Source organism: Notamacropus eugenii, chromosome 1, assembly GCF_028372415.1.
Source record: "Notamacropus eugenii isolate mMacEug1 chromosome 1, mMacEug1.pri_v2, whole genome shotgun sequence".
Lineage (NCBI taxonomy): Eukaryota > Metazoa > Chordata > Mammalia > Diprotodontia > Macropodidae > Notamacropus > Notamacropus eugenii.
The window spans coordinates 430,753,560-430,776,698 of NC_092872.1; the positions used below are offsets into that span (position 1 = coordinate 430,753,560).

At 43.6% G+C, this 23,139-nt stretch overlaps 1 protein-coding gene across 4 annotated transcripts in view; it reads left to right on the forward strand.

The window, feature by feature from the left end:
• Nucleotides 1-23,139, forward strand: part of NOL4L (nucleolar protein 4 like) — a 197,188-nt gene that overhangs the window by 124,395 nt on the left and 49,654 nt on the right. For 3 of the 4 annotated variants that reach the window (XM_072631604.1, XM_072631607.1, XM_072631606.1), the window contains one exon: nt 7,958-8,099. In XM_072631604.1, coding sequence (XP_072487705.1) covers nt 7,958-8,099 — 142 coding nt within the window. Of the gene's footprint in view, nt 1-7,432; nt 7,872-7,957; nt 8,100-23,139 lie in introns of those variants that run through there. The other variant, XM_072631605.1, reaches the window with a different exon arrangement.

Here is a 23,139-nt window from a genome sequence, read left to right on the forward strand (position 1 = left end):
TGTAACTTACAGAGATCCATTTCTATTTGAATTTGCCACCATTGATCTAGTCAGTTCACCTCATTTTCCAGAGGAAGAAACTGAGGCTCAGAGACAAGAAGAAAGCTATTGTCTCCCAGGTCACAGTGAGTCATTAGCAAAGTCATGACTAGATCTCCAGGTTTCCCAATGCCCTCATCTTAGGCTCTTTTCATTATGTTGTACTATTTGAACATGAGTAGAGACTGAACATGCCCGTGAATTTTGGACTGGAGATAAGGAAGAGGGGAGGGTTTAGCTTCCTTCCCTTTCACCCTCCCAGCTTTGCTGGGAGTGCTCAGAGTGGATTCCTGGTTCCAATGGGAGGGTGCGTCCCTGTGACTGCACTGCTAGCCTCTGAAGATCTCTTCTTTCAGGGGAGCAGTTGGCCCCAATGCTCTGTGACCCCAGTGTTAGCAGTTCAGGCCCTTTCCTTGTTGGAAAAGAAGGCAGTAGAGTATTTTATTGCCGGGCTCTGCAGACTGTTGGCTTTGGAATGCTGGAGGGCAGAAGGAGTGGGAGGGAGATGCCAGGCAGATGGTTCAGGGCAGCTGTTGTCACATGCTGCTGCCAGGTGTCCCATGGACGGAGGGACTGAGGATTGAGTGCTAGATGGCACCTGAGAGATCACTGAGAGCAACCCCATCATTTTATAGACAAGGAAATTGGGGCCTCATATGGCTTATTTATTTAAGTAGTAGATCTGCGGTGTGAACCCATTTTCTCAGATTCCAAGTCCGGTGTTTTTTATCCCACACTACCCTGTGCCTCTTAAGGACCAGGTTTAGGAATGGGTGTGAGAGGGGAAACCTCCCCACCATAATTTCCCTTTTGTCAGGATAGCTTTGTGCTCAGTCCCAGCCTCAGCCCTGGAAGGGACCTTGGGGGTCTATTACAACACCCTTGTTAGAGGAGGAAGCTGAGAGCTATGGAAGTGAAGTGATTTGTCCATGGTCACACAGTTTGTAAGCAGCAGAACCAGGATCTCTGACTCCAAATCCCGTCTCTTCCCACTTTACCACACTGCCTTGAAGGAAGAAGACTGAGGATAAGAGAGTGCTTGACGAGAGAGAGCTGAGAGGTAAATGGATGGCCCTCTTTTATTTTCTAATGAAAGTTTCACTGAAGTTTGTTTATATGAAAGAAGAAATTAGTAGATCAAATTCCCCGGAGAGCTATGGAAGGAAAAAAAGGAAGAACCCAATTTGTGAAGCCAGAGTCATGGAAGAACTGATTAGCCTAAAGGCTGGCCCCCCTTTTCATTTGTGGAACGGATTTTCTTTCTCTTTTCTCTGAGTTATTTATGGGTGCAGAACAGTATACTCTGATAATTACCTGAGCAATTAGTTGAGGTTGCCTCATTCTCAGGGTGCCAGGGGGTGATAGGAGCCATGATTAGACTCAATACAATTGAAGTCTTTATGTAAATATAAATACGTATATATGTATATATATATACACATATATCTGTGTGATATCTATATGTGATATGTCTCATCTATATCTGAGGAACTGATGACATTTTAACGTAAAATTGGAGTCTTGTATAGGAGGCCCTTTTCTCGATTCAGCACTAAAAGCCTTTCATCCATTTTACAAGTATTTATTAAACACCTTTTTCCAGGTACAATTTTAGATGCCAGAGATACAAAGGCAAAAAACAGGCTTTGTTTTCAAGGAATGTATATTCTGTTGTGCAAGGGTGCAGACAATATTGCTTTACAGGGTTTTTTTCCCCCACCTTTGATCAAAACATATTATGAGAAAATGTTAAAAAAAAATTTTATTTTAATTCATAACATTTAGAACCACAAAGGACCTCAGAGACCACCTAATCTAGCTCCCTCATTTTAGTGGTGGAAAGCAGAGGCCCAGGAAAGGGAAATGACTTGCCAAAGGTCACACAGCCAATAGCCAAGCCGAAAGTTCCAACCCACGTTCACTGATTGAAACTAATGCTCTTTTACATTCAAATCAACCTAAGTTCTGCCCAGGTCAGGCTTAGTCTAAACTTCCTTGGCACAATGACACCTCATGCAGAAGGGTGGGGAAGGCTGGGAGTTTATAAGCAGAAGGAAAGTTGTCTACTCTTATTAAAATAGAAATGGTAGTGAGCATGTCCCTATCCAGTATGAGCATGGAGTTAAAAAAAAAAAATCTAATAGTGAAAGCAAGGAAAAGAAAACTGGCTTCCAAGAGTCTTAGTGTTAATAATTAAGAGAATTAGAATCATGGCTCCATTTTGTTCTCACCTCAGTATTTCCTTTGGCTCCTACCCTGAGGTGTGTTGTTCATGGTCCTGACCTCTGTTTTAAGTAGGTCCTTTAGATCCAGGGACCCCAAGCCTCTGGAGGGGCACCTGTATAATAATGTCATATCTGTACACTCCCTGGCTGTTTTACACAGCTTTCTTATGGCAATACTGTGAGGCAGAGTATGTGTCATCTCCTTTTACAGATGACAAAAATTGAGGCTCAGAGTGGGGGAGACATAACTTAGGTGCTCTGGATTTGAAGTCAGAAGCCTTGGATTTGAATCTCAACTCTTCTGCTTGTTACCTGTGGGGCCTGTGAGAGTCACAATTTCCCTGGTTCTGTTTCCTCATTGGTTTTAGATTAGATTAGAGGGAGGTGGGCTCTTAGATTATATTTGAGGTACCTTTCTGCCCTAAGTCAGTCCTATGAATCTATGAGTTACCCAAGACCACAGGGCCAGCCAGTACTGGGACCTGGACCCAAATCTAAGTCTCTTGAAATTCAGTTTTTTCTGTACTGTAGCTCTTGTAGCAAAATCACTTTGTTTTATTAGAGTTGGACATGTCAAGGTAAAAGAGCACCATATTGGGACTCAAGAAATCCTGGGTTGTATCCTAGCTATATAACCCTAGGTAAGTCAATGGACCTCTTTAGGCCTCAGTTTCCTTTAAAGTTCTGGAGTTGAAGAAAATTATCTCTAGGGTCCTTCGACAAAATGGGGCAGCTAGGTGGCACAGTGGATAAGAGTGCCAGCCTGGAGTCAGGGATACCTGAGTTCAAATCCAACCTCAGACACTAGTTCTGTGACTTAGCAAGTCACTGAACCTTGTTTGTCTCAGTTTCCTCCTTTGTAAAATGAGCTAGAGAAGGAAATGGCACCATTCTAGTATCTTTGCCAAGAAAACCCCTGAGTTCACAGTAAGACATGACTGAAATGACTGAACAACAAAATAAGAACTCATGACAGATTTCAGTCCTGTGGAGCCATGAATTTCTTGCTCAAAGTCCCAGGGTCAGTGTCCGAGATGGGATGGATGTCAAGTCTGGTGATGTACCTCCTTCCACTCTTATCTCACCAGCTATTGAGGCAGATGGCTCTCTTCAATAAATCCCTGCAAAAACTCTTCCTGGGATCAGAATTTGAGAAACTCATTACCTTGGGGACGTATTGGGATGAAATACCCATTCCTGGGAGAGATTGCAGCTGCCACAAGGAAGGCATTGCTAGGAAGCCTTGCTGGCCATACTACAACACTGGGGGGTAGGAGTGGGCTGGGTTTTCATGAGACCCCCTTTTGGAGAAACTTGTGCCAAGTAGATTGGATCCCTTGCTTTGTTAGATTAATACCATATATTTATTAAGCTCCTGCATTATCCTGGGCAATTCAGTTCAGCCAATTCAATAATTACCTATTGAGAATGGTAAGAGGAAAAGGCACCCCAGACTTGGGCTCTGTTCTTGGCACTGATGTTTCAGCACCTGTTTGATCTGCTTTTGTGTGAAGTAACTTCAATTACCTGAACCTCAGTTTCCACACCTATAAAATGGGGATAACAATCCTTGTCCTACCTGCTTTGCAGGGTTGTTATTTGCAGGGAAAGTACTTTCTAAGTCCTAGAGAATACTAGAAACTTGAGCTGCTGTCATTCTTACTTCTCTGATCTTGGGCTGGGAGAAGTATGAGATGTGGTGCTTGACCCCAGAGAGCTAACTCTCCTGCTGGGGAGACAAGACTGAGGCATAGGAAATAGTTATGTACCAGAGGGTGTGGATAATTTAGATCTGTGAACAAAAGCCTTGAATGCCAGGCCAAGGAGTTTGAATTTCTTCCTGTAGGCATAGCCACGGTATAATGCTTTCTAAAGCAATAATCACTCTATCTCCCCATTCTTGCTTCTCCTTCCCTCTAGAAAGTCAATGTGGACTGCAAGAGAATTTAGGGGATATTTAGGGGAAACAGTCCTCTTCTCCCTAATGTTGATAATCAGGGAAGGCTTCCTGAAAGAGGTAGAATCGGAAGCAAGTTTGAAAAGAGAGACAGGAAGTAGCCTGGACAGGAAGCAGAAGGCAGTTGCCAAGCCTTCCACTTCTTGACCTGGTGAATAATTCCTTAAGACCAAAACAAATGTTAACCTCTTTCATAAAGTCTTCCCTGATGTTCTGCATGTCTGCCTTTTCCCCCTCTACCCACCCCCAGGATTAATAACTACCTTCCCTCTGAAGTCTCACATAATACTTTCTTTTGCACTCAGTTTATCCTTGTTGGTGTCTTGTTCTGTTAAAGTCAATGAGGTCAGGGACTTCTGTCTATACCAGCACTAAGAACAGGGCTGTGCCCACTGTAGGTACTCCATAAATGTTTCTTGGTTAATTGTATACAGTGACCATAATTTTGAAAATTTCCATTATAAATATTCTTACCAATCCCAAAAAGTCCTGGAAAAATCTTCTCCATAACCCAGCATAGGCACTGACTGTGGCTTTGTTTTGACACCACTGAAATAAAGTTCACAATATCAACAGTAATGATAACGTGTGTTTCCATGGTGCCACAAGACTTACCCAGCACCTAATTCTCTACTACTGTTTAAGGGGCTGTGAGGAGTATTACAAATTCACCATGAAGGAAATGGGTTCAGGGTTGTGATAATCATTCTGTAAGTGTTGGCAGTGGGATTGAGAACTTGTGATTCCAGGTATAGCTCTCTTTCTCCCCCAGTGTGCTGACTTTGGATTCATTTCTGCTGCATTCACAAGTACCAGGTTTAGCCCACTTTCATGTAGTCACCAAAGGGATACTTTTGGAATATGACTTTACTTTCTACTGAACACAAGCTACTTAAGGGCAGGGATTGTTTCATTCTTTGTTTTGGTCTCTGTCTCCAGTGACTTGTACTCAGTAGGTGCTTTGTTGAATTAGATTGAATTGGAAGATCATTCACGCTGCAAGGAGACTAGCTGTTCTCTACAGTCTGTTCCAGGTCCAAATTCTCAGCATTTTAGAGCTAACTCACACTAGACATAATGCCATGCACATAGTAGGCACTTAATAAATGTTGGTTTATGAAATTGGGATATGAGATGATCATCTAGAGCCTCTGCTGGTGGAAGCATTGGCCCTTTTCAGAAACATCTTTAAAAAGTCTTCTTGGGTGAACGAAGCTTCCCCTAGCCCAAGGTGGAAGGTTTGGAAGCTACCAGAGATGTATATTATTGAGTAATGCCAGGAAAAGCCAGTCAGCCTCATGTGTTCTTTTTCTTTTTGGAATGATAAAGGGTCCAGGGGTGGTGATGAGCATAGAGGGAAGTGGGGGGGCGGGGTAAAGATGTAGGGAGAGGTTGTTTGTGCTTTATTATTCATAGCTAGGTCAGGTTTAACTCTTTGGAGAAGCTGAACAGTGTGTTCACTTGAGAGCCAAAGGAGTAAAGTAAGAGTGTTTGAGAGTGAATAGAAGTCTGAAGGACTGTAATAATTTCAAAGAACATTTTCATGAAGGGCAGCATGTTCCCTTGCTGGGAAGAATCGTTCTTTGGGGAGAGTCTGAATTTGTGTAGTTAGAAGGACATATTCTTTAGAAACATTAATTCTTAGAGAGGAGGGGTGTGTGTGTGTGTGTGTGTGTGTGTGTGTGTGTGTGTGTGTGTTTGTGTGTTTAAAGGATCCTTGTACATGCCTAGTAATTCAGCACACAAAAGTGGAAAGGAAATCAAAAGATCTGGTTTGATTCCTGACTGTGTGAGTTGGAATCAGAGAATTTAGGTTTGGACAGGACCTAGGAGAACATTGAGTTTAGTCCATATATTTGATGGAAAAGGAAACTGAGGTCCAGAGAGGGAAAGGATTTAATCCTAGGTCACACAGGTAGTCAGTAGGAGAGCTGATATTTGAAGCCAGGTAATTTGATTCCAAATCCAGTATGTTTTTCCCCTACTTTATTACCTATGGGCAAGTCATTAAATTTCTCAACTTCAGTTTTTCCATCTGTAAAATAAGGGGCTGGTTAGACAAGACCATCCCTTAGTTCCCTACTATCCCTAAATCCTGTGATTCCAATATAAGGCAGAGAGTCGAGTGAACAGTACAATTCCCTTCAAAGGGAACTGTCAAGGGGGAGGGATCAAGAAGCAAAATCTAATTCTTCTTATTCCTCCTCACTGACGTGTCCCTCCAACATGGCAGATATGTGCCTACCATTCAGAAGGGGATTGAACAAAGTTCAAATCAATTTTTTAAGATGCGTAGTCACTATATTTAAAAAAAAAAAAAAGGCTGACTGATTCAGCATATGTGTGAGGTGAGGCTGTCAGTGGGAGCAAGGTTGGTGCTGAGTGCATTTTTTTCACCAGTGAAAGGAGATGTAGACAGGCTCTGAGTCTAGAGAAACCATTGTCCAACTGGCATTCTGTTGCTGGCTTTGAATCACCCTGCTTTATTTTTCCTAGAAGATGGCTTGGAGGAAAAAGGCTTCTTCCAGGGGCAGGAGGTTGGGGTTCAGTGGCTTTCTTTCCAGGGTTTTTCAGACAGAAGGAGAATTGGGACAGTGACTGTGTGCAGAGTCTTAAGTGGTGATGGTGGGTAGCAAGCTCTGAATTTGAAGTTAGAAAGACCTAGAACAAATTCACTGCTAATTTAGTGTTACCTGTGTGGCTTTTAGATAAGGCATTCAGCTTTTCTGGTCCTTGAACCTGTGTCCTTAAAATGAGGGGATTAAATGGAATATGCTCTTTTTAGGGCCTCTTCTAGTCCCAAATCCCATGTTCTTCAGTCTAGCGCTTGTTTGTAGTGGGTAGGACTCACTGGGACCTGGTTCCCAAGAAAGAGGCTACAACATTTGATCTTTTCCAGAAGGCTGCCTGTTCCTATTGCCTTTCTGGAAGGACAGATCCAAGAGGCTCTCCTCACCTCCCTGGCCCCTTTTCAGACCCTCTGTTTTTGTTCAGCTGTGAGCCACCCACCCCCTTCCTTTCTTTAAAATTCTGTGGCTGACCTCTTTGACTCTGGAAGCTATCCAAGCGCCATATCTCAGAAACCCAGGAAAGGTTAGGAAGGAGGAAGAGAGAAATGTCTTTTTGGCTGGGGGAGTGGGAGAAAGGAATTCCATCTATGCTGCATGGGAGTTGGTGGTGTGTCGCCAAGCGTGGTTTGCAGTGGCTCTCCACACAGTCCCTGGCAGCCTGAGGGACCCAGGCAACTTCAGGACTCCCAACCCTGCCGGAGCTCCCTATATCCTGTTTCCTTAGCCCAAAGCTCTAGCTAAGCCTTCTTCCCGAGGCTGGGTGGGGAGGCAGGGTGGTGCTTGTTTACAGGGCTTGCTTCAATCTTAGTATTGACTCCAGGCTCTGAAGGGTAAGAGCCAGAGAGTCCTGCCATCCGCCCCTCCAGGATGTGAATCCTTGTAATTGTCCTCAATTACAGGCAGGGCTGTTCCTCAGCTCTGCCTTCAAACAGGAAACAGAACACCGGTTACTTCTTTGGGGGAAATGTTATCCAGTATGGCCCCTGTCACCAGATGATTTGGAAGTTGATGGTGGCTTGTGGGGTGCCTGTCCCCCATGATGTCTGTGGCACCAAGATTGGCACAGGAGACAGTCTTGAGGTGAGATTAGGAAATTAGTCTATTAGGAATAATTTCAGTCTTCCCTCTGTAATACTCTTTGTTCTTTTGATTATTATTGCCCCCAGGATGAGACTTCCGTGAGCAGCGAGGATTTTGATATGAATGACTCCACATGGATGTCAGCTGATCAACATCTAAGCTCCAGCTTGAGCCCCAGCCAGGACGAGAGGATGCGGAGCCCACAGAACCTCCCTAGCCAGGAGGATGGTGAGTGCCTGTTTCCCTTGCCAGGGGCCCCTTGGGTGGAGGTGTGGGAGCAAGAGGAGAGTCTGGACTCAGCAGTTGACATTAAGATTTGAGATTATAAAGTCTGCTCTCTGTTAGATGGGCTTGTCTGTGTGTGCCAAACAATTTCTAGTCCAGTCTGCCATGTGGAGAGATTTCTTCAAGGCTAAGAAATGGGGGTAGGGCAGCATTTGAATCCATAGGTCACCGCAGGCAAGCTGCGCAGAGAATTGCCTGAGAATCTGCTTGGCAGGATAGGAAGAGAACTGGTCTGGGACCAAAGAGTCCTAGGTGCTAGAGCTGACTCTACTATTGCCTAGTTGGGTGACCTTGGTCAAATTGCCCTTCCTCGCCCCTGGCACTGGTTCCTGCCTTTGTGAAATAAAGGAATGTGGTTCCTCTTAACTTTTATGTTTTATTCTATTATCTTCTGTTGTCCAATTTGGCTGTGATATCTTTGAGCTGGTGGCTTTTTCCAAAATATAAGGTGGTTTTGTTTTGGGGTATTTTGGGTCCTTATAATATTTGGTAGATTGGTGCTTTGAATAGTTGGACTCCAGAGAAGACAGAGTCAAGGGGCTGGGGTTTCAATATCCTGAGTCTTGCCAGGGACTATTAAGAGGCAGACTTAATCTTGGAAAAGTCACTCTTTTGAATCCTGAAGAGTGAACCAGGAATGTGCCTAAGTCCCAATTTCCCAGCTTCTAACCCTGATAGAAGGAATAACTTTTCAATGATTAGAGCAATCCAAAATGGACAAGGGGACACCTTGGGAGGCAGGGAATTACTGATTCAATTCGACAGATATTTAATGGTTTTAATAAAAATTTCATAAATATGTACAAGGCACTCTACGTGGGGAATACAAAGATGAAAAATGACATAGCCTCTGTTTACAAGCTAACATGAGAGATTACGGCTATAGAAAAAAGTGTAACACAGAGTCAAAAATGAAAGGGCGGGGGCAAAGGAGAGATCTGGACAAAGTTCTCTGGTTGAACGTGAAGCCAGAGGAGAACTCTTTTGCCTGGAAGGAATGAGGGAAGACTTAGGAGGGAGTGGCATCTGTGTAAGGAAGGCCTCGTGGAAATAGGATTTCACCACAAAGCACTCAGGAGAGAGCAAATGCCTTCCAGGTGGGTGGGATGGCTCATGCTAGGGTGGGAAGGAAGAAGGAGATGGCAGCACTAGATGAGGGAACAGATTACAGTTTTGACAGGAGCATTGTGTGAAATAAGGCTGAAAAAGCAGGTTAGGGCCAGATTGTGTAGGGCTTTGAATGCCTGGCCTGAGAGTTTATATTTTATCCTTATTGGAATAGAGAGGATGAATAGGATGAAGGCCAAGTTAAACAGTCTTGGGGTGGGTTTTTGTGATGAGAATGCCGTGATTTGGGCCTGGGCCCAGCGAAAAGGGAATCCATCACTCTTCTTTCTTCTAAGCTTTCTCTTTTATCTGCTCCCATCTCCTCCTACCCCTCCCAAGTGGCAGCCAGCAAAGCGTTCTTTCATCCATTAAACATATATTAAGCACCTGCTGTGTGCAGATCACTGCATTCTTTTCTAGGGGAGAGGCAAAGTTTATGGAAAACAGGATAACCTGTCCTCACAGAACCTGCAGGCCAGCAGGAAGATAAAATCCCCTCACGTAAAACTCTAAAACAGGATAAATGCATTAGAGCAGTACAAAAAAAGAAATTAATGAGTTTAAGGGGAGCATTGTCACTGAAAGGGCAGCTCAGGGAAGCTTCTTAGAAGAAGTAGCATTTGAGTTTGGCTTTGAAGGCTGGGTAGGATCAACAGAAAAAGACAGAGAGATTGGAGAAGAGAGCATGGCAGTAGGAGGAATGGTCCAGGCAGCAGAGATGAGGAATTCCTACATAGGATATTGTGCCTATTTTGAGGTGTGATCCACTGTAACAGGTGCTTTTGTTGAACTGTTTTTCTTTGTTAGAAGGGAGGGTTCAACTGTGAGGGGATAGATGGGGGGAAAGAAATGGTACCAGACAGGATTTTGATGTAAAAAACAAAAGGAATCGATAAAATTGGTTGGGGTTTTTTGGTTTGTTTGTTTTTTTTAATAAGTCAGGAGGTATTGACTAGGGTGATAACAGCAGTAATAGAGAGGGTGGTGCAGTGGTGGAGCTTTTGCTAAGACCTTGGGAGTTGAGGCTTTCAAGCTGGAAGCAGCCTTCCACATCATCTGTCAGGGGTTCTTAAACTGGGTTCCATGACCTTGGATGGGAAAAAAAAATTTTGATAGCTGTATTTCAATATAATTGCTTTCTTTTGTAATCCTATGTTTTATTTTATGCACTTAAAAACATATTGAGAAGGGGTCCATAGGCTTTACCATGTTGCTAAAAGGGCCCATGACTTGCCTACCCCTTATTTTACAGATGACAAACCTGAGACTTGGAGAATTGTGAAGTGAACTCTCTGAGGTCACACAAAGTAATTTGTGAACAAAGATTTGAACCCACATCCTCTCATTCCAAATCTAAGACTTCTTTCCACTACACTGTGATCCCTCTCATGGGGTGCTGTTATCTGATCCCTCTGGGCACCTCTAGATATCTCTAGGGAACAGCTGCTGCTTCCTTGTGTCCTGATGAGGACTGTGGGGAACAGCATTCATTCATTCACTCATCTGGCAAGTCAGCTTGGCAGGTCTGAGCTGGTAGAGCTCGTGTCAGAAGTGAGTTCCTGAGGTGGCTCAGAAAGTCCCAGCTTTAGATCTCCCACACAGGGCTGTCTTGTCCCTGGGGGAGATGTGGGACTGCCGTGCTTTGAGGGTTTAGCATCTGGGGAAAGCTTTGAGAAGGCCCAGGATGTGGGGGTTGAAGCCAAAGCATCTGGGGTCATGGTACACTCCAGCATTGCTTTTGATCTGCAAGTAAGAGATGGGATATGTAATAGGCAGCAACGGGTGATGAGCTCAGACTCAGGTTCCAACAGGGACCTGGGGGTGTTGAGCAGGTAATTAGGAAGGGTTGAAGGTCAGAGGCCTGGAATGTGGGAGGAGGCACTGGGTCTAAAAAGGGGTGTAATGTTAACTCTGTGAAATGTGTTAGCTTTAAAAAGTAAATAAGGGGTAGATGTCTTGGAGTTTGGGTCAAAGTTCATCTCCATGGCAGAGTTGGTGTGGTTTGACTCTTGGGCTGTTTTTCTCAGGAGTTTGAATCCCTCTTTGTCTCTAGAAGCTGTGACCCAGAGGCAACTGGAAATGACCAGGCCAGGCAAGCCTTGAGAGGGTCTGGTGTGTTTCTCTGAGGAGTGGGGCTAGAATTGGAGAGCCATCCTCTACCGAAGGGAAGAAAGAAAGGGCCTTTGTGCCTACCCCAGCCCCAGTGACGTCGACTTCTCTGACCCCCTTGGGCCTCCAAAGCTTCCCGGGCGTTGGCCCTGCCACAAGGGTTCCCACAGTCTGAAGCAGCCGGGTGGGAGCAGGAAGTCCATGCTATCTAAGAGAAAACTACCTGTGGCAAGTTATGCCTTGTGACAAGAGTCCTGGATTGCCTAGGGTCCTGGGTTCAAGTTCCAACTCTAGCACCTTAACTAATTGTGTAACCTTGAGCAGAGCATTTGGATTCTCTGAGTCTCAGTTCCCCATCCCCGTAAATTGGGCACAGGTGACCACTTGTAACACAGCCTGCACAGAGTCACTCAGCAAATCTGAAAGTGTGATAGATAGGAGAGTTTATCACTGCTACCACCAGCATCATCTGGTTTGGGGTGACACTCAGCAACATCCTGAGTCTGTACCACCTGTGTTAGTCTACAAGATGCTGATTGCCTCTGTGTGGTCCCTCTCAAAACAGAGAGGTCCAGAGTTCAGGAGATTTCTATTCCCTAGTCCAGGTGACCAGAGAGAGAGGCAAGGATTGGCCTAGGAGCATGGCCAGGGAGGAAAAACCAAACGACAACAGCAAATTAGAATCTTAAAACAGGATTAGTACCAATCCATCGATCCTTGGAAAGTTCCCTAGAATGTTAGCTTGATGTTTTCTAGTGGTTGAAAGTTAACCTAGGCAACAAAAGGATTATCACACCCATTTTCTTGAAGAGGAAATTAGAGCCCAAAGAGAGGAATTGACTTATAATGCCTCATAATTTCTAGAGCACTTCCAGGTTTACAAAGCACTTTCCTCAACCTAATCTTATAAAGGAGTTAATGCAAGTCTTATAATCCCCATTTCACAGGTGAAGGAACTGAGGCTCAGAGAGGTTAAATGACTTCCCATGGTCACACAGCTAATAAGTGGTAAAGCCAGGATTTGAACCCAGGTCTTCTGATGCCAAGTTAGTGCTCTTTCTACCACACCAGCCACAATGCCTCCCAGGTTGTTATTACATCACATATGTCAAGGGCCTGTGAATTCACTGGTTTGGGAACTCCCTATTCCCTCTGCTGACATAGATCGCAGACCATCCATGACTTATTAGCTTAGAGCTGCCTGGGATTCAGGGATTAATTTACTTGCCTGTGGTTACACAGCTAGTAACAACAAAGGTTTGTTTGGAACCATATTTTCCTTGCCCCCAGGTCTGGTATTTTGGTCACTATACTGGGCTGCCTCTATAATTATTTACAAAAATAATATAATTATGAACAACCCCCTTTGGAGGGACAGTCACTATTTAATATTGATTCCAGGTACTTGGGTTGCTTTCATTTCCCTCTGCTCAGTGAAACTTGTCCGATTGGCCACAGGAACCATTCTCAGATCTAGCCTTTCCCCTCTCTCTGGTCACTTGGACCAGAATAGAAACCTCTTCTTCCCATCTTTGAGAGGAGTCCCTGTCATCAAATTCAAATTAATTGGCTGTGCATTGTACCCATGTAAAGGGCATCCTACCCTTCTTGTCTGACCCTCTGCTGTGTGTCGTGGAGAGCAGGCAGCCTGAGGCTGACCAGATACAAGGACAGGGGTGTTATTGGGGCAGAATGGGCAGGCAGACAGTACTGAGAGGAAAGAGAATCAGAGTAGAGGACGTCTACTGCTGTACAATCAATTTAGTTATTTAATCTGAAAGGTCTGGAGGCTGCAGAGTGATCTGTTCAGGGAAGAGGAGGATTGAGCCTCAGCACAGGCTCAGCAACTATTAGCAAGAGCACTGAATTTGAAATCAAGGGCCCTGAGTTCAAAACCTGACTCTAGTCATTACCCTCTACATCACCTTGTGTGATTCACTTAATGCCTCTGGACCTCTCTGTATCCTTCTTTGTGAAAAGAAAGGGTTAGGTGAGATCTCTAAGAATCCTTCCAGCTATAAACCTCCCATTCCTATAAACAGCACAGGGTTTGCACATCCTATCCTGCCCACCTAACTTTCTTTTCTTTTCTTTTTTGTTTTTGGAGCCAATTGGGCTTAAATGACTTACCCAGGATCACAGGGCTAGCGTCTGAGGACGAACTCAGGTCTTCCTGATTCCACAATCTGTGGTCTATCTACCATGCCACCTAGCTGCCCTTCATCATCTCTCCCCCTGCCTGTCATACACTAAGGCTGCTAGAACTTCCCTGCCCTGGTGGATCAAGGCCATAAAGCAGAGAGATGCTTGGGTGTATCATGATGGGGTAAACCTTCCGAACTTCAGGTTTATGTGACCCACTTAATGGTTGTGTATGGGGGTTGCAGGATCCCTGTGTGAGAAAACCCTTTTGGAAATGGGAGTATTACCTAGGTCCATAGTGTGCAGGGTGGTACTTTGCTAACTCCTTCCTCTGGAGCAGTTGTAGACCCAAGAATGACTATGGGAGGCAGCTAGGTATCTTAGTAGCTACAGCATTAGAGTTGGACGTAGTCGGACATCAAGTTTGAATCCTGCCTCAGACATTTACTAGCTGTGTAACCCTAGGAGAGTCATTTCCCTCCCAATGTAACAAGCATCTATTTATTATAAATACATATTTTACTGAATGCTTTTGTTTTTATATCACTGAAACTTCTCCCTGTATCTCTTCCCTTCCCTCTTCCAGAGAGACATTTCTTGTAACAAAGAATTTAAAAAGAAAGAAAGAGAGGAAGAAGAGAAAAAATCAGCAAAACTAATCAATATATTTTTAAAAATCTGACCTTATATGCAGTGTTCCACACCTGTAGATCCCATTTCCAGCTACTTGCAAAGGGGGAAGGAGAAGTATCTTTTCAGATCTCTTTTTTGGATAGGCAAGTCAGTTACACTCGACCTTTATTTCCTCATCTGTAAATTGGCGTAATAGTACCTCCCTTAAAGAGTTGTTGTGTGGATTACATGATATAACCTCTATAAAGTGCTCTGCCAGCCTTAAAGTGCTATATAGCTATTAACTGTTGTCACCGTCATTATCATCGTCATCATCATCATCATCATCATCGAGTCACCATAGCTCAGAAGGAAACTTTGGTTTGAGGCTTGGTGTTCTAGAAAGGACTGTTTGATGAGATGGTAAGAGAGTAGGATTTGAAATCAGGAAACCTGGGTCCACATCCCCATGCTGCCATTTGCTAACAATGTGACCATGATCACAACACTTTCCTTCCTAGGCCTCAGTTTCTCTGTCTATAACATGGGGATAATAATCATACAACCTCACAGATTTGTCATGGGAAAAATACTTTGCGAATTATTGAATTATTTAAAAAAGACAAAACAACAACCATAGAAATGTGAGCTAAACTCTAGATATAAATGACAAGAAAGGGTGGATTAGTCATGTAATAAGATTAAAAGATGACAGAAACACAGTACTGGTACCCACGCAGTATAAAGAGAATTAATACATTGAGTAGAATCACACATAAGAAGATGGCATGGATGGGTGGCTATGTGTACCAGTGGAGGGGTTCATACTGAGATTATAGATCCATTAAAGCAATAATAATAATTATAATAATAAACAACTGACATTTATATAATACCTTAAAGTTTACACTGTGGTTTATGTACATTATCTACAATGAGTCTCCTTATAGCCCAGTGAGATAAGTTCTACAAGTGTTATTAGCTTGACCATTTTACAGAAAATTAAGTTAGAAGTTAAATGACTTGCCTGCGGTCAAGTGGTGGTGGGAGTAAGATTTGCAGCCAGGTCTTCCTGGCTTTGAGTGTCATACCCTACACATTAATTAAAGCTGCTTCTATTAGACTTCTTAGTTCCATCTCTTATTTGCTTGGCGGCAGTAAACCAGTCAAATGGGAAAATGTGCATGGGAGAATTTGAACTGCTTTGGAAAGAAGGAGATTACAATGTACCCATCTTCCTGATGAGAATGCTGAGAGCTGAAAATCTACAAGTGTTAAGACAAGATAAAGTAAGGAACTCCAGGACATGGAACAAATCATTAACAAGGCAAAGCTTCAAATCCAGTTTAGTGATTCCAAGGAGAAGGCTTTGCCCTCTGGATCAGTGACTGTCAAGTATGGATGTGTATGGGGATAGCTGTAGTCTGTGTTTAGCCATGCTCAACAAGATTGTTCTCCAAAGTACATCTGCTAGCTGTGACTGTGTTCCTTCTGAATGAGTGCCTGGTGTTAGACTGGGTAGGTGGGTCAGCAGAGCCAAAAAAGAGTGGAGAGGAAACAGAGTTCTCTTTCCTCCTTTCCAAGAATGTAACTGGACTATATCTTTGGGGCAGCATGATGTGGCAGAAGGGGCATTGGTCCTCAGAGTTAAGAACTGTGAGTTCAAAGCTCAACTTTTCCCCATACTAGCTGTCTGACCTTGAACAAGAGGCCTTCCCAGCTTGGTCTCAGTCTGATTTTGGGAGATGTGAGATTCTCCCAGTACTACTAATCATTGTGGAGACAGTGCTTTGTGAAACTTTAAAATGTTATAGAAAAATGATTTACTGGCTTCTGCTAACTTCTTAGGAACCCTTGATTTAGATTATACTGTTCAACATGGTCTCCTCCTCCTCACCTTGATGAGTTGTTTGTGAATCTGGGATAATCTCAAAATAAAGCTCTCCCAATCCCCTTCTCAGACTTGATGATCCCGATTGTGTCTATATGTGAAGTCTGCCTATACATACCATTCCTACAAATCATGCACCCTCCCACATCTGTCTGTTGGAATCCTACCCATCCTTCAAGACCCACCTCAAATGCCACCTCCACCTGACTTCTCCTCTCCCCAATCCAAATCCAAACTAGAAGTCATTTATTCCTACTGATTGCATTGTAATATTATGTCTAGTTTTAGGGTTTTTTCTATAGCCAAGGGTTTGGTTGTGATGGAGATCACCCCACATCTTAGGAGACTCCTCCTCCAAAGGAGAGAAGAGGCAGTGCTCTGGGGAAGCTAGATTCCCAAGAGGTACAAAGTCCTCCCGGACCTCAAGCAGTAGTGCCACAAAGGTCGGGATGTGGGAGAGGACACCCATCCCTTCCATTTCCCTTTGGGTGTTATTCACCAGACCTCCTCTCCCAGCAGCTTCCGCACCGGAAAATGTGAGGTCCTGCTTCCCAAAAGGATGAGCGGGGGAGGGGAGAGGATGTTACTCACCTCCAAAGCTGCTTGACAGGAAGTCAGAGCCTTAGCCAGAGATCAGAGGAAAACTCTAGGGCTCCCTCAATTCCCTGGGATGGGAAGGAGTGTCCGAGGTGGCTTCTCTGCGCACACTGGGTGCTGACAGACTTGGCACACTTAGGGTATCTTTTAGCAAGACCTTTTTTTAACTCAGCTTAGAGTTTGGGACCCCCCTCCCCACCTCTGTCTAAGGATGTATATTTTGGGGGTAGGGAATGCAACATGCAGATTCTGTTGGAATTCAGTTTTTCTTCAGATTTTAACATTTTTTTAAAAAATCCTTTTCTGGTTGCCTTTAGTCTTCACATCATAATCACTTCTGGGAGAAAAAACCATCCACTTTTCTTCCCCTCCCTCACCAAATTTAACTTTCTCCATAACAAAACAATGAAGCAAAAATACCAGTTACAGTAACCCCATCAGATAATGTATACACTATTGTGTCCTAGTAGCCCACCTTTCAACCACATGGAGAGAAGCACATTTCATAATCTGTTCTTTAGGATTTATCATTGGCTTTTCAATCACTCAGAATTTGGCCTCATTTTAGTGACCTTTGCATGTACAGAGTGTGTGTGTGGGGGGGCATGGGCTCTGTGTATTCACTCGGTATCACTTATATAAATCTACTCAGGGTTTTCTTTTTATGAGGTACAAAACCATGGCCTTTTCCTGCCCAGGGCTGAAGAGGTTTTTCCATTAGCTTGAAGCACATGTGGACCAGAACAGCAATGTCAAACTCTACTGGAAATGGTACCACTAATCCGTATATTCAGATCCCTGAGAGCCACACGATAACTTAGTTTTAAGATGTAATGTTATATGTTTTTTAACTGTATTTTTATTTATTTTGTTAGATATTTCCCAATTCTATTTGGATTTGCTTTGGCTGCACTTGGGAGTGCTTAGTGTTTGATGCCCCTAAACTAGAACATCTCCAAATTTGGAAGAAGGACACCTTAATTTATGTCCCAGCTCTCCTTCTTACTAGCTGTGCCATCTCTTGCCCACTGTGGGACTTGAGTTTCCTCCTCTGTAAAGTGAAGGAGTTGGACTAGATGGTGCCTAAGGTTTCTTGAAGATCTAAAATGCTATGGTCTTTTCTTGAGTTGTAATTTCCCATATTTAGCAGCCATACTGGGTATCTGCCACCATGAGAATATTAGGTTTGACCAAGAAAATAAAAGTACAGAATCTTGGATTCTAGTTTTGAAGTTAACATTTATTTGTTATTAATTTTTTTTAAACAATTAATATGTTTTACAATATCTGTATTTACATAGTAATTCCAAGGTTTTCAAAGGATTCACGTACATTTACCAGAGATTCATGACAACTATTTTACAGATGAAGAAACTGAGGCTGAGTGGTTTAGCTCATTTCTGAACACAGAGCTAGTGAGTGTAGGGGACAGGATTGTAATTTCCTGACAGTCCATCCACACTCTTTCTATGGCTCTTCACAGTTTGCAAAGTGCTTTCATATACAATCACTTTTTCGATCTTTAGTACAGTCCTTTGACCACCAGACCATAGTTATTGCCCCTACTTGATAGATGAGGAAACAGAAAGGGAGAGCAGTGCCATGTCCAAGATAGCTCAGCAAGTAAGGGACAGTGTTGGAGTTTCTACCTAGAGTTTCTGCTTCCCATTGTAGTGTTGTTTGTGCTATAATAGTAACAACAGACCCCATTTACATAGCACTTTAAGGTTTGCATATTACTTCATATACATCCTCTCATTTTTTCCTCACAAGAGCTTTGTGAGGTAGATGATGCTATTACCCCATTCTGAAGATGAAAAAATGGAGGCTTGCTCAGGTGGAGGGACTTGCCCAGGGGGTCAGACAGCTAACGAAGGCTTGAGGTGGGCTTTTAACCTGGGTTTAGCCCATTCCAGGTCCCTCCGGATTTCTCTCTAGTTGGAAAGAATAGAATAGAGGTCTCATGGAACTTGCTTCAGTACAACTCTTTAAGTTTCCCAAAGGAAAACTTCAAAGGGCAGAGAAGTATTGTGATTGAAATAGAAATAACCCTGGAGTCAGGAGACATGAGTTCAAATGCCAGCTCCAAAACTTATTAGGCAAGTGATCCTAGATAAATCAGTTCTTCTGAGTCTCAGGTTTCTTCTCTGTAAAATGGCAACACTATAAAATCCTTCTCTCTTTCTCAGTGAGTTGCTGCAAAGAAAGTGCCCGGAGGAGGTATGTTGTAGTTGTTGATAAAGTAACAGATACCTCGAATCTTGCCTATAAATTCAGGACCCAGCCCCATGAACCTATTTCCTTCCATCAGGTAACTAGGTGCTAATTCAGTCCCTCTCTAAAGGACAGGAAGCAGGGTCTGATCTTGGCAGAATGGTTACATCTCCAGCCTTGTCTGACTGCAGACTGTGGGGGCAGTGGTGTTGGCACAACCAGCAAGAGCGACAGGGATCCCTTCCCACCCAGAAATAGAAATCTGGCTCTGGAATCAGTAACCTGGGGAACAGGTTTGTGACTCAGTATTTACAATATTGTAGTGATTTCATTTATCCACATCAAGCCCATAGGCACCTCTTTCACCAGGCTGCCCTGGGTCGCAGGTGCTGCCTTAGACTCAGACACTAAAAGGTGAGGCATAGAGGAAGCTCTCATTAGGCACTTAGGCATTTAGTCTTTTGTCTTCTAGCATCAAGGGCTAATTTCGGTACCACTCATTCACCCCATTTCCCTCCATCCTTCCAAATATCTCAGCCTAGATGTGGTTCCAGTCCTTTAGGTAGAATAGCATAGGTATCTAGGCAATGGGAACTGAATTCTAGTCCTGGCTAAGCCAGTCACTTACTGTTCTCCCTTGGGCCAGTTGCCTCTCCCTCTCTGAGTTGTAATTTTCTCCTCTGTGAAAGGAAAGGTTTGGACAAAGTGAGGTAAGGACAAAGTTAGCTGCAAACCCTATTAGTCTGTAATTTTAGAATTCCTTGGCTTGATCTGTTGCTTCCCTAGCCTGTTTTTAGTCTAAGATGGGCTCCTGAACTTGAGAAACCATAGACCCCATTCCACCCCACAGACTACCTGTAGCACATAGACAGCTGTTACCTCTCTTAACAAAAGATTTTGTGCTAGCTAACATTAAGCCACTAGGCTCATAGAATCAATTATTTTCCCTTCCAATATAAATCACTCTTCTCATCTCATCCCGTTCCGTTCTTGCCAGTTCCTTTCTTTAAAGCCTCCAGATTTATGAGTCAACCTTCTGCCCTCTCTTCCTACATACTACTGGCACAGGACTGCCCAGTGTGGCATGCCTGCATCAAAGAAGGTGCTGTGCTCTGTGAGCAAAGCAGAATTGCAGTAGCTCAAAAGAAATGAGAGATGCACATATTAGTCATCTCCACTCCAAATGTTCATATGGACTATTTGTATCTGACTTGTGGAAGAAACTTCTGAGCTCATATTGGTCTGATCAGCCACAGTCGGACACACTGTACCTCAACTCCAACCTAGTGATGTCATTTTGGTGCTCTTTGAGAACAAAGGACAGCAATCAGCAACCAACCAACCATTCAGTAATTCAATAAATACTTATTAAGCACCTACTATGTGCAAGGTCCCATGCTGCGCATTGGAAATACAAAGACAAAAACTATCTTCAAGAAATTTGGGTTCTTTTGGGGTGGAGGTGGGAAAATGATATATAAACAAATAGTATAAAATAGAAGACAAGATAGCTAGACAAGGAGGGGACCGGCACTAACAAGTGGGATATTATTGCAAGGTGAATTGAAGAAGGGATGCCTTCATGTACAGGCTATACCCTGAACAAATGAATAGGAGTAGGAGATAGTAAATTGAATTTGAAGTGTAAATAGTCCAGTTTAGCTAGAATGTAGAGTGCATGAAAGTATGTAATATAAAATAATCTGGAAGTAGGTTGGAGTTAGATTAGGGAAAGCCTTAAATGCCAAGCTAGAAGTTTGCAGTTTATCTGTTGAAGTAGGGAACCACTGAAGCTTTTGACTTAGGTAGTGACACAGACATATGCCATATGGAGATTTGGGAGGAGCTATATAGATGTCCTAATGGGAAATAAGGGGAATGAATACAAAAGATGTTATGGTGGTAGAATTGACAGGATTTGGCAGTGGTTTGGATGTGAGAGAAAGGGAAGTCAAGGATGACTTGGAGGTTTTGAGCCTGGATGCCTGGGAAAGATGGTGGTGGCCATCAACAGAAATAAGGAAGTTGAGAAAGGGCAGACTTGGGGGTGGGGTGGGACTGATGAGTTCATTTTGGACATTTGAGTATAAGGTAAAGGGGAAGGGGAATTGGACTGGGTGAGTTCTAAATCTCTTATTGCCCTAAGTCCTGGGAGTCTCTGAATCTCAAAAATGGAGCTAACAATTCCTGCTGGGGTGAGCCATTCTTGAACCCTTCCCAATCACCTTGGGGGAGGGGGGCAGTCCATGCCATTAAGAAGCAAAGGATTGATGTGAGGATCTAATGAGATCATTTATATGAGAGCGCATTTTTCAAGAGGCAGTAATAACAGCTCACATTCACAAAGCATTTTATGGTTTACATTTAGTTTTTCTAGGGTTCATTTTCATCACCCTGCATCTTTGCTTTTAGAGACAGGCTACATGAATTCTGTTCCCCATTCTGCCATTTATCTAGTCTGTGACTTGGGTGGGGCAAGTTACGTTCGCTCTCTGGAGACTCCTCATTGGTAAAATGGGGCTAATAATATTTGCACTACCTATCTCCAAAAGGCTGTTGTGAGTGAAGGTCTTAGTAAGCTCGAAGCCCTTAAAAAGAGACAGGTGGTTGTTTTTGTCATCACCATGACAAAACTACTGCTCAAGAAACCACTTGCCTCTGTATAGTTTGCCCCCAAAGGTAAATACTGAATCTACCCTTTCCAAAAGGGGATAATGTAAGCATCTCTAAACTAATATTTTTTGGTTACTTCTACTATTCTATGTTCTGTGTGCCCTGACTCCTAACTTTAGCTCTGACCTCACTTAAGGGCAAATCTGCCTCCCTTCTATCATGGCAAGGTTTATATTTATCTTTGGTTTTCCCAATGTAGATATTTACAGTCAACAAGGCGAGCTTTCTCTTATTTCATCCCACAGCCCTTCCCCCTGTACTCCATCCCACCCCCACTTCGAACTTTGTATCCCATCAGCCATCAGAGTTAGTAGAAATAGATGGGACTTCAGAGGGCATCTACTCCAACTCACTGCCCATTGATAGGGGCAGTTAATCACTGTCTTTCCTGGCAAGTCTCTTCCTGAAGATATCCAGTAAAATGGGACTCACTGTTTTAAAGTAGGCCAGGTCATTGTTGAGACTGGTTTAACTTTGTCATATCTAATGTACTTCTCCTTTCTGTTACCAAGGAGAATGTCTTTCTCATTGTAGCCCTTCAGCTACTTGAAGACCATTATAATGTCCCTTCCCCCCTGCCCCAGTATTGTCTTTTCCAGATGAAATAACCTGTTTCTTTTTTTTAAAACATCTTTTATACCATAGTTTTGAGTTTCCTCTCTATACCCATCACCTTCCTCTAGACATGTTCCAATTTATAATTTTCCCACCTAAAATGCAAGACTCTTACCTGAACACAATACGGCAGATGTGATTTGACCAGGGCAGGGTGCAGTGAGATTATCACCTCTTCTCTCCTTCTGGACAGGAGACACACAGAGCCCAACCAACGGAGGGTGGAGGAAGAGGAGACTGGGGCAAGAGGTGGTAGCAATAATCGTAGCAACAATAGTAATAATTTTGTTGCTGTTTAGTCATTTCAGTCACGTCTGACACTTCATGATCCCATTTGGAGTTTTCTTGGTACTACAGTGTTTGCCATTTTCTTCTCCAGCTCATTGGACAGGTGAAGGAACTGAGGCAAATAGGATTAAGTAACTTGTCCAGGGACATGCAGCTAGTAAGTGTCTGAGGCTGGATTTGAACTCAGGTTCTCCTGACTCCAGTCCCAGTGCTCCAACCACTGTACCACATAGCTGCACATCTCACATTTATATAAGTGTTTTATGGTTTACAAAATACTCTCCTCTCTCTACCCTGAGCTGTACCTATAAGGTTATACCAGTTAGTAAACAGCAGAGTCTGAATTCAAACCCAGACCCTCTTACTCCAAATCCAGCACTCTTTTCCCCTCATCATGTGCCATTTTGAGCCAAAATCTGTTTACCTCACACTGTTCCAGTCAAGATTTTAAAAGCCTAAGCCGGATGGAGAGGAAATGGTGCTGATGGGCAGCTTTCCCTCCTCTCTCCCCCCAGGAACAGGCAAGCATGAGGGAGAAAGGCTCTTCTTCCTCTAGGGGCCTGGGAGGAGGAAGGAAAGCCAAGTCAAGGAGGTAGCCCCAGGAAATGGCTCTGGTTCTGGGGCAGCTCCAGGGGCTTGGCTCTCCTCAGCCAACAGGAAAATGTCCATCAGACTGAGCCTGCAAGGCAGCTCACACAATAAGGAGCTGTCCCAGTCTCCGAGGCCAGGCCAGGA